A 13,036-nucleotide genomic window follows, 5' to 3' on the forward strand; every position below is an offset into this window, starting at 1 on the left:
TCAACCAATGATGCTGGCACAATTAGACATTTACATGCAAAAACGTGATATTTCAGTCCATACCTTGCACCATGTATAAAAATGGATCATATACCTATATGTAAAGTCTCAGATTATAAAACTTCTAGAGCAAAACACAGAAAAAATCTTTGTGATTTTAGATTAGTCAAAATTTCTTGAATATGACACTAAAAGCATAATTCCTAAAATTTAAAAACTGATAAATTATACTTAATCAAAATTCAGAAATTTGAGTCTTCAGAATGTACTATTAAGAGAAAAAACAAGCAATAGACTCAGAGGCAGTATTTATAAGTCATATATCTGATAAAGAACTTAGAATATATAATAAGGAATGTAAATCAATTTTTTAAAATATTTGTTTGTATCTGTGTCAGGTCTTAGCTATGGTTCGTTGCGGCCTTAGTTGTTCTACGGCATGTGGGATCTTAGTTTCCCAACCAGGGCTCGAACCCATGCCCCCTGCATTGAAAGGCAGATTCTTAACCACTGGATCACCAGGGAAGTCCCTAATTCAGTTTTTAAATTGGCAAAAGATTTAAACATACACACTTTACCAAAGAAGATGTATGGGTAGCAGCTAAGCACATTAAAAGATGCTCACCATCATTGTCATTAGGAAATGCAAATTTAAACACAATGAAATACCTTTATATACCTAACAGACTGGCTAAAATTAAAAGACTGATCATACCAAGTGTTGATGAGGAGATAGAGGAGCTGAAACTTACGGCGGGAATGTAAAACTATACACTGTTACCATATTGACTTAATTCCACTTGCAGATATTAATATATACACAAGAGATTCATGAAAAAACTTGTACACAAATATTCATGACAGTGTTATTCATAATAGACAGAAGTGAAAACTACCCTAATGTCCACCAAATGGTGAATGGATAAAGAAAATGTGGTATATCCGTACAATGGAATATCATCCACCAATGAAAAGGAATGTGGTACGGATACACACTACAACACGGGGGAAGGATGAAAACATTATGCTTAAAACAAGTCAAGGAAAGACCACATATTTTATTATTTCATTTATATGAAATGTGTAGAATGGGTAGATATAAAGAGACAGATATTAGATTAGTGGTTGCCTGCTGCAGATGCTGATTGCAGCCATGAAATTAAAAGACGCTTACTCCTTGGAAGGAAAGTTATGACCAACCTTGGTAGTATATTAAAAAGCAGAGACATTACTTTGCCAACAAAGGTCCATCTAGTCAAGGCGATGGTTTTTCCCGTGGTCATGTATGGATGTGAGAGTTGGACTGTGAAGAAAGCTGATCGCCAAAGAATTGATGCTTTTGAACTGTGGTGTTGGAGAAGACTCTTGAGAGTCCCTTGTACTGCAAGGAGATCCAACCAGTCCATTCTAACAGAGATCAGTCCTGGGTGTTCATTGGAAGGACTGATGCTAAAGCTGAAACTCCAATACTTTGGCCACCTCATGCGACGAGTTGACTCACTGGAAAAGACTCTGATGCTGGGAAAGGTTGGGGGCGGGAGGAGAAGGGGATGACAGAGAATGAGACGGCTGCATGGCACGACCGACTCTGTGGACATGAGTTTGAGTGAACTGCAGGAGTTGGTGATGGACAGGAAGGCCTGGCATGCTGTGATTCATGGGGTCGCGGAGAGTCGGACACGACTGAGCGACTGAACTGAACTGAAATGAACTGAAGTGATTTATGGGGTCGCAAAGAGTCGGACAAGACTGAGCGACTGAACTGAACTGAACTGAACTGATACATTAAATATGTACAAAGTTTTGTATGTCAATTACGCCTCAAAAGTTATTTTTTTTTAATGTTTTATGTTATGTAAACATGTCTAACATCTCCATATATATTCTTCCCTGAAGAAAAAGGAGAAAAGAATAAAAGGCAGTGGGGCCAGATGGTGGAGGGTAATACAGAGCAATCTGAGACATTTCAGGGACTTTCTGGTTCAATGGTTGAAAACCCACCTTCCAATGCAGGGAACCTGGGTTAATTGCCCCATGGCAACTAAAGCCCACCTGCCACAATGAAGACCCACCCAGCCCAGCTCCCCTTCCCCCCCCCAAAAAAAAAATCTTGGATGTTTCAACTTTTTTATCAGCCACTGTAAATGTTTTAGGAAGGATGTGTTTGAGGAAGGTGACCAGCAGCAGTGTGAAGGAGAGACCGATACAGCAAAGAGATACCTGCCAAAAGGTATTGCAAAAATAGGCAGAGGATGTGAGCAGGTTATTCACGTTCTCTCCTCTCTCTCTGTACACTGAAACTGGGGCACAGCTGATTCCACAGGTTGAAATCCAGCTGTGGGGGAAACAAGCATAGATACTGGAGCCAGGAAAAACGAATGTGTGCAGGAACACATGGAGGAGGTGGAACAACAGCATCCACAAAGGCAGGGGGGAAGTGAGTAGGGGAGCTGCGTCACTAGGCCTGGCCAGGCCCATCGGCGTCCCACTCTCCACCCCACTGCTTGGAAGCAGGCACAGTTGTGACTGGTAAAGTTTTGAGCACTGCCGTGGATCGGATGGGGTCCTCCCCCTCCCCAAAATACGTTTAAGTCCTAACCCCCAACACTGCAGAATGTGACCTTATTTGGAAAAAGGATTGTTACAGATGTGACTGGGTAAGAGGAGGTCATATTGGCCTTGGAAACTAATACAGCCATCCCCTGCAATACAGGTGTATTCACTTAGAAATTACATGTATCGATATATGTACCGCTTCTTTAATGTTTTGTAAAATCACAAACATAGAATTTTAAAGGATGGGACTTATTGATATTTTTATATTATATATATTATATTTATATTATATGATATTTTAAAATTATTTTTACTTCATTAATGATACAAAAAATTCTTATCAAGAAATAAAAAGACATGGGGGAAACTGAAATGCATATTACTAAGTGAAACCAATCTGCAAAGGCTACATAGTGTATGATTCCAATTATATGACATTCTGGAAAAGGAAACAGTGGAGACAGTAAAAAGATACCCTTTATAATAGTATAATGATGGATACATGTCAGTATACATTTGTCCAAAACCACAGAATGTACAACACCAAAGATGAACCCTAGTTTTAAAGGACTTTGGGTGATTATGATGTCATCAATGTAGGTTCATCAGTTGTAACAAATGTACCAATCTGTTGATAATGGAGGAGGCTATGGACATGAGGTTGAGTGAACTCCGGGAGCTGGTGATGGACAGGGAGGCCTGGCGTGCTGCGATTCATGGGATCACAAAGAGTCGGACATGACTGAGTGACTGAACTGAACTGCACTGATGCAGGTGTTGGGGCAGGGGATGAATGGGAAACTTCAGTACTGTCCTCTCAGTTTTGCCGTGAACCCAAAACGGCTCTAAAAATTAGTCTTAAAACAAAAAAAAATCTTTCAATGAGCAGTGTTATTAAATAAGGGCTTCCCAGAACCCACCTACCAATGTAGGAGATACAAGAGACACAGGTTCAATCCTTGGGTCGGGAAGATCCCCTGGAGGAGGGCTGGCAACCCACTGCAATATTCTTGCCTGGAGAATCCCATGGGCAGAGGAGCCTGGCGGGCTACAGTCCACGGGGTCGCAAAGAGTCAGACACGGCTGAGGCAGCTTTCCACGCATGCACATTATTAAATAAGCATCATTGTATTTTAAAACCCTGGTTAAATATCACGCCATAGAAATGCAAAGATTTTTTTTCAACTCAGCAAAGTTTTACTTTAATGTTATGTTTGCTCATAAATGACTCTGAAAAAGCTGATATTCTAGAGACTAACATGCTGAGGTCTAAAGCAATGTCAAGGCCACTGAGAACGTCCTTCAGGAAAGAGACTGTGCTCTAAATCTCCCCCACATGGGGCACGAGCAGCAGAAAGGGGGTACTGGGGCAGACAAATAAATACACATGGTCTTAGCTTTGCCACCAGGGCTGGCAACCCAGGACCCCAACGCACATGATCGGAGGTCAATTGCTTGGAACTTCCAAAGCCTCCCAAATGTTTGGGTCTTAGAGGGAAAGGCTGAGGTTTTGGGAGGGCCCGTGTGCCAGCTGGAAGGGCCCTCAGCCAGCTCCCTCCTCCTGCTCCAGCCCCAGGGAGAGCCTAACTCCCTGCTGGCCAGGCCTGCTGGGCCCTGGGATGGGGGCAGACTTTCACCCCAGCAGCCCCTGCCGAAGGGACATTTTGGTGTTCCCTGCCATGCAGTGTCAGGTGTTGAGCTCTGGCAGTGGCCCTGAAGCAGAAATAAGCCAAATGCACATGAAAAATGGTGACTGCCCAAGACACTCGTAGTTATACTGGCACAGGGTTGTCATTCTTCTCAGGGGTAGATTTGTGATTGCTGGGCCTTAGGAAGAGGGAGTGGGGGGCTGTTGAGGCTCCTTGCCTGGGTGGAATGGCAGGTGAGAGGAGGAGGCAAGGGTCCCGAGGCAGGGGGTAGGGGCTTGGCACCTGCAGCTAGGGGCTACCGATACCTTCATGTTTATTACCAGAGTGTGGGATGCTCTGGGGAGGGTGGGGCACATGGTGCTGGCAGCCTCTACCCAGTAGTGTGTGTGTTGGCTGTGAGGAAGGGCAACGGTCCAAGCATCTGTGGCAAGGCCCAATCAGGAATCTGCCCTAAAGGTGGCCGAAGCAGCCCACCTGTAACAGAGCCCTGCTCCCAAAGGCAAAGGGCCAGCCCAGCAGGGTGACCTCCCAGGCATGGGCAAGCCAGGCTGAACCCAGCCACAGCAGGAGATGCAAGGGAAAGTGGTGGTAATAACAGTGGTAGGAGAAGTGGGTAGGGCACAGTGAATGCAGGGTGGGCCCAGCGGCCAGGGCCCATCCATCAGAAGGCAAAGTAGCACTCCTTGGGGTGGCCCACATGGTCCAGGCAGGTGTACTGGCTCATGGGCAGGGGTCTGCACATCTGCACCAGCAGGCTCCTCCTCCAGGGATGGAAGGTGGCCCTGGATCATCTCCCCATTCATGAAGCCCTGGATGTAGTCCCAGGCTTCAGGGGCTCTGTCCACCATGTACCAGAGCTTAAAGCGTGCAGAATGTTCATTCCTCAGTTTCTCCAGCTCGGGCTGCAGCAGTGTCCTTCTCGGTCTGGTTGGCAAACAGCAGGTGACACATGGTGCGATCACTGGGGTCCTTCATGATGGCATGGATCACCTGCAGCATTGAGGGTGATGCCAGTCCCTCCTGCAATCATGCCCACAGACTTCAGCATCTTGAAGACAGGGTTGGATTTCTTGTCCAGACAGATGGCAAACTTTGCTTTGCCCTGGTAGACCAGGAGCCCATTGGAGCCCCAGCACTCAAATGGTGTCTCCAATTTTAGTGCTTTCCTCGTACTGGGACATCTTTCCTCCAGAGGGAAACGTGGGATGGGTGTCTTTAAAGTAAACCTGGATGACCAGGTCCACAAAGCCCTGGTCGTCATCACTGGAAACAGGCGTTTAGGGCCAAAGGACCAGGTTCCTGTTGATTCAAGCAGAGGGCTAGATGTGCTGGCCAACGGGGAGGCCCAGGATGTGCTGGGGTGACGGCAAAGCAAAGCAGAACCGCCGGGTATCCTGGCTGATGACCTCCTTGTTGATGAGCCACAGCGGGTCCTTGATGTCCCAACTCTGGAGCATGATGGCTGGGGTGGAGCGCTGAAACAGTTTCCTGAGGAGGCTGCAGAGGAGCCACACTGGGCCCCCATATGGCACCACTCTGCACTCACTCCACAGCCGCCACCACCAAGACCCACAAAGATGTAATTTTAAGTTTGGTTATTTTCCATAGAAATTTTTTTCTTAATCACTTAAAATATGAAATTAAACAAGTGATGCCCAGTTTCAACTGGAAGAATTGCATCATTGTCTGTGTGTGTGTGTGCGTGCGTGTGTGTGTGTGTGTGCGTGTGTGTGTGCGTGCGTGCGCGTGTGCGCGCGTGCGTGTGCACGCGCGTGCGTGTGTGTGTGAGCGCGCACACACTGTCTCTTCAGTTGCATCTGACCCTTTATGAGGCTATGGACTACAGCCCGCCAGGCTCCTCAGTCCACGGGATTCTCCACAACACTGAGTGGGAACACTGGAGTGGGTTGCCATTTCCTCCCCCAGAGGATCTTCCCCACTAAGGGATGGAACCAGTGTCTCCTGTGTCTCCTGCACTGCAGGCAGATTCTTTACCCTCTGAGCCACCGGGGAAGCCCCATCATTGTATATGCTTATTCCAATTATACAAAAAATTGTTGTAATATGGCTATTAATTCCCACCTTCCCTAACATCAGTCAGTTGTTCTTGCAAACTAATCAGAAAGTGTTACAATCAGTAAGTTTAAAATTTACTAAAACTCTCCACTGAGAAATTTTAAATCAGATGAGAAAAGTGTTTGCTGGCTTTTTTAAGTGTGAACTTAAAAGAGTTACTTCATCTTCTTCGGCAGCAAAAATCACATAATGATGGAATGATTTCCAATAACCAGTTTTCAAAATGCCCTTTTCAAAGCATGAGTGTTTCTGGAAAAGCAGTTACATTCTCACTCCTTAAGAGAAAAATACTACTGTGTCTTCAAAGGGACATCTTTTGTGTTTGCTTTTCAGCATCTGTAAAGTAGCTTACTAGTGAAAGCCTTTTGTTATCACAGAAAAAAAAACAGACACCCAACTTTTTAAAAGAAAAATACATAAACTAATCAGTAAATGAGCAAAAAATAAGAGGAATCCCTCTCGCTCATTTCAGGACTTAACAGCTACAGTGGTACTAACCGTGAGGTATTGGTAGAGAGATAGACACACTGATCAATGAAACAAAACAGAGAACCCAGAAACAGTTCCATGAGACTACAACCACCTGATTTTTGACAAGGTATAAAAGCAGCTTTTTGGCACCCTACTCCAGTACTCCTGCCTGGAAAATCCCATGGACAGAGGAGGCTAGTAGGCTTCAGTCCATGGGGTTGCGAAGAGTCAGACATGACTGGGTAACTTCACTTTCCCTTTTCACTTTTATGCATTGGAGGAGGAAATGGCAACCCACCCCAGTGTTCTTGCCTGGAGAATCCCAGGGACAGGGGAGCCTGATGGGCTGCCACCTATGGGGTCGCACAGAGTCGTACACGACTGAAGTGACTTAGCAGCAGCAGCAGCAGCAAAAGCAACTCAGTGAAGGAAGAATGATCTATTCAGCAGTTTATTCTGATATTCACAGACAAAAAGGAAAATCTGAACCTCATGCTTTAACTGCTGCTGCTGCTGCTAAGTCGCTTCAGTCGTGTCTGACTATGTGTGACCGCATAGACGGCAGCCAACAGGCTCCACCGTCCCTGGGATTCTCCAGGCAAGAACACTGGAGTGGGTTGCCATTTCCTTCTCCAGTGCATGAAAGTGAAAAGTGAAAGTGAAGTCACTCAGTCATGTCCGACTCATCATGACCCCATGGACTGCAGCCTACCAGGCTCCTCCGTCCATGGGATTTTCCAAGCAAGAGTACTGGAGTGGGTTGCCATTGCCTTCTCCGCATGCTTTAACTAGCCAACTCAAATAAATCACATATTTAAATGTAAAGTGCAAAACATAACTTTAGAAGATAACAGAGAATAAATTCAAAACTTAGGGCTCAGTGAAGAGTTCTTAGACATGACACCAAAAGCATGACTCATAAAAGGAAAAAACTGATAAACTAGACCTCATCAAAACTAAAAACTTTTGCTCTGTGAAAGATTCTGCTAAGCCAATGAAAACATAAGCTACAGACTGAGAGAATATCTGTAAACTACATATTCTATAAAGGACTGGGTCTGGGATATATAAAGAAGTCTCAAAATTTAACAGTCAAAAAAATCTAATAAGATAAGTGGGCAAAATTCACGAACAGATATTTCACTGAAGAGGATACATAAATGGCAAATAAGCACATGAAGAGATGCTTACCATCATTAGCCAACTAGGGAAGTGCAAGTTAAGACCATGATGAGATCACACACATGTGAGCACAGCTAAAATTAAAAATAGTGACAGTGGACTTCCCTGGTGGTCCAGTGGTTAAGAATCCACCTGCCAACTTAGGGGACACAGGTTCGATCCCTGGTCCAGGGAGATTGCACATGCTGCAGGACAGCTAAGCCCACGCGCCACAACTACTGAAGCCTGTGTGCCTAGAGCCCGTGCTCTACAACAAGAAAAGCCACTGTAATGAAAAGCCCGCACACCACAGCTAGAGAGCAGCCTCCACTCGCCGCAACTAGAGAAAGCCCGAGTGTAGCAGCAAAGACCCAGCTCAGCCAAAAATAAATAAATGTTTTAAAAAATAGTGACAACACCAAATGCTGGTGAGGATGTGGAAAACTGAATTGCTTACACAGTACTGGGAGGAAAGTGAAATGGAACAGCCATTCTGGAAAACATTTTGGCTGGTTCTTAAAAAAACTAAATATGCAACTACCATACAACTCAACCAACTTGCTCTTGGGCATTTATCCTAGAGAAATGAAAACTCAAGTTCACAAAACTATACTTACGTTTTAAAAAACCTGTAAACAAATGCTTACTGGAACTTTATTTGTAATAACCAAAACCTGGAAACAATACAGATATCCTCCAGTGAGTGAACGATTAAACCAGTGGTAGTACTCCATCCGTACCTTTGAATACTACCCAGCAATAAAAATGAATAAACAGTTGATATATGCAATAACCTACATGACTCTCCAGAGACTTATGCTGAGTGAAGAAAGCTAATCCTCAATGGCTATACACTGTATTATTCTATTTACATAACATTCTTGAAGTGAGAAAATTACAGAAACAGAGAACAGATTAGTGGGGTTGTCAGCGGGGTGGAAAAAAAAGGGGGTATGGCTATAAAAATGAAACTGTGAGGAATCTTTGTGATGTTGGAAATATTTTGTACTTTGACTGTATCAGTGTGGATATCCTGATTAGGATACTGTACTGTGGTTTTGTCAGCTGTTACCATTGGGGGTAACTAGTTAAAGGGTATATGAGACCTATAGGTATTTATTTCTTACAGTGTGAATTTATAAGTATCTCAAAATAAAAAGTTTAATTTTTTAAAGTTTCTGATAAATAAATGGATAGATAGGAGTTCTAATATTTCCTGCCCACACCCTAATGAATTTTCGGCATACCCAATTTGAGAGATCACTGGCATATGCTGCTAGTCCCTACCCAGTCTTTGGGTCCCTTTAGCTATTCTCGATGTTCTCTTGAAGTTATCTTTCTTGAATGCAAATTTGATCACGTTATTTCCCAAAATCATGAGTCTTGGGACATAAGGACCTTCTGGCTTTAGTCCTTTATCCAGTACATACACCTGGACACCAAACTACTCAGTTTCCAGTTGTGCAGAACTCTGACTCTGCGGTCCCTGAGAATGGCACAAAGACCTCTCGATGTGCTTACCTCTAGTGAACTTATTTCTAAACTTAACAGGAGCCCTAGCGCATATTAGGAAAGCAGTAAATCTTGATTTAAAAGTTTATTACCTTTGCTTATTACCTCCTAAGAGTGCAGAGATGTTGATTCTGTGTTATATTCGGAACACTAACCTGCTATCACTCCTGCCAGGTACACCAGCCCCACTCGGAGGCCTTTGTGGACCATTTCCAAGGGGATACCCAGACCGAGCTGCATAATAAGATTCCCCAGGATGTGCTGAACTCTGCAAAGACAAACACCATTGTCAAACATTATGACTAGCCCAGGCAGTTATTTCCTTGGGAGGTTAACAGGCATTGATATGTTGTTTCTAGTTTAGAACATGCTTAATATGAATTCCATTTTCTAATTTTTTCAGATGACTTTTTAAAGAGATAAAATCCTACATGGAGCTTCAATATGTGAAGCAGATAAAAAGACATTTTAGAAATATACATTTACTTTATAAGTTTTGTTTTACAGTAATTACTGATAATGTCAAACAGAGCAATGAGGAAGCTTTAAGGAATGGAATATAAGCTTGCAATTATGGGTTTAGCTGACAGTTGCCATCACATGCGGAGAAGGCAATGGCAAGCCACTCCAGTACTCTTGCTTGGAAAATCCCATGGATGGAGGAGCCCAGTAGGCTGCAGTCCATGGGGTCACTAAGGGTCAGACACGACTGAGCGACTTTACTTTCACTTTTCACTTTCACACATTGGAGAAGGAAATGGCAACCCACTCCAGTGTTCTTGCCTGGAGAATCCCAGGGAAGGGGGAGCCTGGTGGACTTCCGTCTATGGGGTCACACAGAGTTGGACACGACTGAAGTGACTTAGCAGCAGCAGCAGCAGCCATCACATGTCAGCCTCAGCACTTGATTTTGTTTTAGTTGCACAGTAATATTGAGAGAATACTAATTCACTCACATTGAGTTGAAATTTCAGTAGGTTTTTAAACATCTCTTGCAAGCTCAGGGTAGTCTTTGATAAAACAGAGGCGGTGGGACTTCCCTGGTGATCCAGTGGCTAAGATTGCACTCACTCCTAATGCAGGAGGCCTGGATTTGATCCCTGGTCAGGGAACTAGATCCCACATGCCACAGCTAAGACCTGGCACAGCCAAAGAAATAAATAAAACAGATATGGCAAGAGAAACCTCATTGCCAGTTCTGTATTTAAAAGGTTTTAAATTTACCAGAATGGAAAAAAATAAAAATGTTTACCTAGTAACACTAGCTAAACTTGGTTTCTCTCATATAAATATACTATAATTTGGTATATGACACCGTTGAGTACAAATGCTTTTTATTATAGTTTATAAATATGGAAAAATATTTTTAAGTGATATTGACATTATTTTGCTTGTCAAACCCCATAAGCACCTATGAAAACTCCCTGAATGTCATTTGGCAAATTTCCATATAACAGTAATCCTTAATTTAGTTTCTATGTAGCAAAATGCTTTAGTTTTTTTGAGTGGGCATGGTGAATCAGAATTCTGAGCGAGGTCATAAAAGGCTATTAGCATTTAAGAGACTGTAAGCAAAACTAAAAGGCAGGCACTGCATCACCCATTGCTTGTATTATTCTAAATTATTTTACACCCATCAAAATGTTGATGAATTACGTTTTTAACTTTGGTAGAGGTGGGAAGGAAGGCACTGGCAATTCACATTTTAAAGGAAACATTTAACAACACCACACAACTTGGGGGACACAGTTCTGGTTTGGTGACAATTTGGTCTCTTTTCATTGGTATTCCTCCATAAATACCAATATTAGGCAGTTACAGTACAGAGTCCACTGGACTTGGAGTTAGCACTAGTGGGTGGAGGTCCTCACTCTACAAATGACTGCATCCCGTGAGCCTCACACAAAACAGCGGGAGCAGTGCTCACCTCCTAGGGTTGCCAGGAGCATCAAACAAGAGTATGGATATAAAAGTGCCTGACCAATAATAAGGGCTTCCCTGGTGGCCCAGGGGTTAAAGCGTCTGCCTGCAATGCAGGAGACCTGGGTTTGATCCCTGGGTCGGGAAGATCCCCTGGAGAAGAAAATGGCAACCCACTCCAGTATTCTTGCCTGGAGAATACCATGGACAGAGGAGCCTGGTGGGCTACAGCCCATGGGGTCGCACCAACTATAGCACAGGGAACTGTGCTCAATGTTCTAGAACAACCTCACTGGGAAAAGAATTTGAAAAAGAATAAATACATGTACATGTATAACTGAATCACTTTGTTGTACACCTGAAACTAACACAGCATTGTTAATCAACTACAGTCCAATATAAAGTAAAAAGTTAATAAAGGACCAAATGTTCAGGGTTATGGTTACTTACAGTCACCTCTGACATCAGTGACTCAACTGTCATTCCTTACCCAGCATGAACCAGCATGTACGAGATAAATCTCCAGGCTTCCTCCCGCTTCTCAGGACGGTAGATAAAGGGACTCTCCAAGATGCCTGTGTCCAAGGTGATCCACTGTTTCTGAGGCTTCCATACAGCATAGTAAATAAACACCGCCAGCTGACAGGGAGGGGCAGACACTAAAGTTAACCATACCTGCTGCAGAAAGCGGCCCCATTAAAGCCCGCGGGCACTACCTCTGTTTGAAATAATTTGCTCTTAAGAGGGCTGCTCCACAGCATGTGCCCAGACGGCAGGAATTCAGTTCCCTGCGTGTACCTGACCATATAACTGTAGGCATCTCCTTCCTCTTCCAGCAGTTAGGAGCAGCCCTAGAGCAGACTTCAAAGAATCTTTCCTGAACCCACTTTCCCCTCCTCCTCTGCCCTCCTCTTCCCACATGCACCATTTGGCCATTCATTTACAACTAAATGTGAAATTAGGTCACTGCTGGCTTCTGAAAAATAGAGGCAGGAAAGGGAAAAATAGTGACTTTACAGTGGGAAAACCAGGCAAACATGACCTTAACCAAGTGATGAAGGCTCATGTCACAGGGATGTCATGTGGATGTCCCCCATTCCCTAATGTGATGTGATGAGAAGGGTACTTCACTTCTGTGGTCTTCCTCCCGCAAACCCATAACTCCAGTCTAACCATGAGAAAAAAACATCAGACAAACCCAGACAGAGGGACATTATATAGGATACCTGGCCAGTACTCCTCAAGACTATCAAAACCATGGAAAGCAAAGACTGAGCATCAGAGATCAGAGTAGACTGGGGAGATGTGACAACTAAACACAGTGTGATGCCCTGGGTTCGAAAGTACAAAAGGGACAGAAAGAGGTCACCGATGGAAAAACTGGCAAAATTCAAATTAAGCCTAGAGTTTAGTTAATACTAATATATCAATATGAGTGTCCTAGTTTTGACAAATGTAAATCTATGAAAATGTAAGATATTAACATTGGGAGAAATTGGGTAAGGGGCATAAGGAACTCTCTTACTATCTCTGTAACTTTTCTATAAAGCTAAAATTACTCCAAAATAAAAAATTTGCTTTAAAAAATTATTTGGCAGCACCACTCAGTCTGCAGGATCTTAGTTTCTTGACCAGGGATTGAACTCAGGCCCCTGCAGTAAAAGTATCGAATTCTAACCTCTGAACGGCCA

General features: G+C 43.6%; 1 protein-coding gene and 1 pseudogene across 3 annotated transcripts in view; both read right to left on the reverse strand.

Moving 5' to 3' along the window:
* RHBDL2 (rhomboid like 2) overlaps positions 1 to 13,036 on the reverse strand; it is a 54,478-nt gene that overhangs the window by 14,953 nt on the left and 26,489 nt on the right. For all 3 annotated transcript variants that reach the window (XM_055401841.2, XM_055401842.2, XM_055401840.2), the window contains 2 exons: positions 11,836 to 11,984; positions 9,581 to 9,693 (listed from right to left, as the gene is read on the reverse strand). In XM_055401841.2, the coding sequence (XP_055257816.1) occupies positions 9,581 to 9,693; positions 11,836 to 11,984 (262 nt within the window). The remainder of the gene's footprint in view (positions 1 to 9,580; positions 9,694 to 11,835; positions 11,985 to 13,036) is intronic.
* Positions 3,683 to 5,764, reverse strand: LOC129540630 (NADH-cytochrome b5 reductase 3 pseudogene; annotated as a pseudogene).

Source organism: Moschus berezovskii, chromosome 4, assembly GCF_049115385.1.
Source record: "Moschus berezovskii isolate FMDL1 chromosome 4, NW_MosBer_1.0, whole genome shotgun sequence".
NCBI classification, from domain to species: domain Eukaryota; kingdom Metazoa; phylum Chordata; class Mammalia; order Artiodactyla; family Moschidae; genus Moschus; species Moschus berezovskii.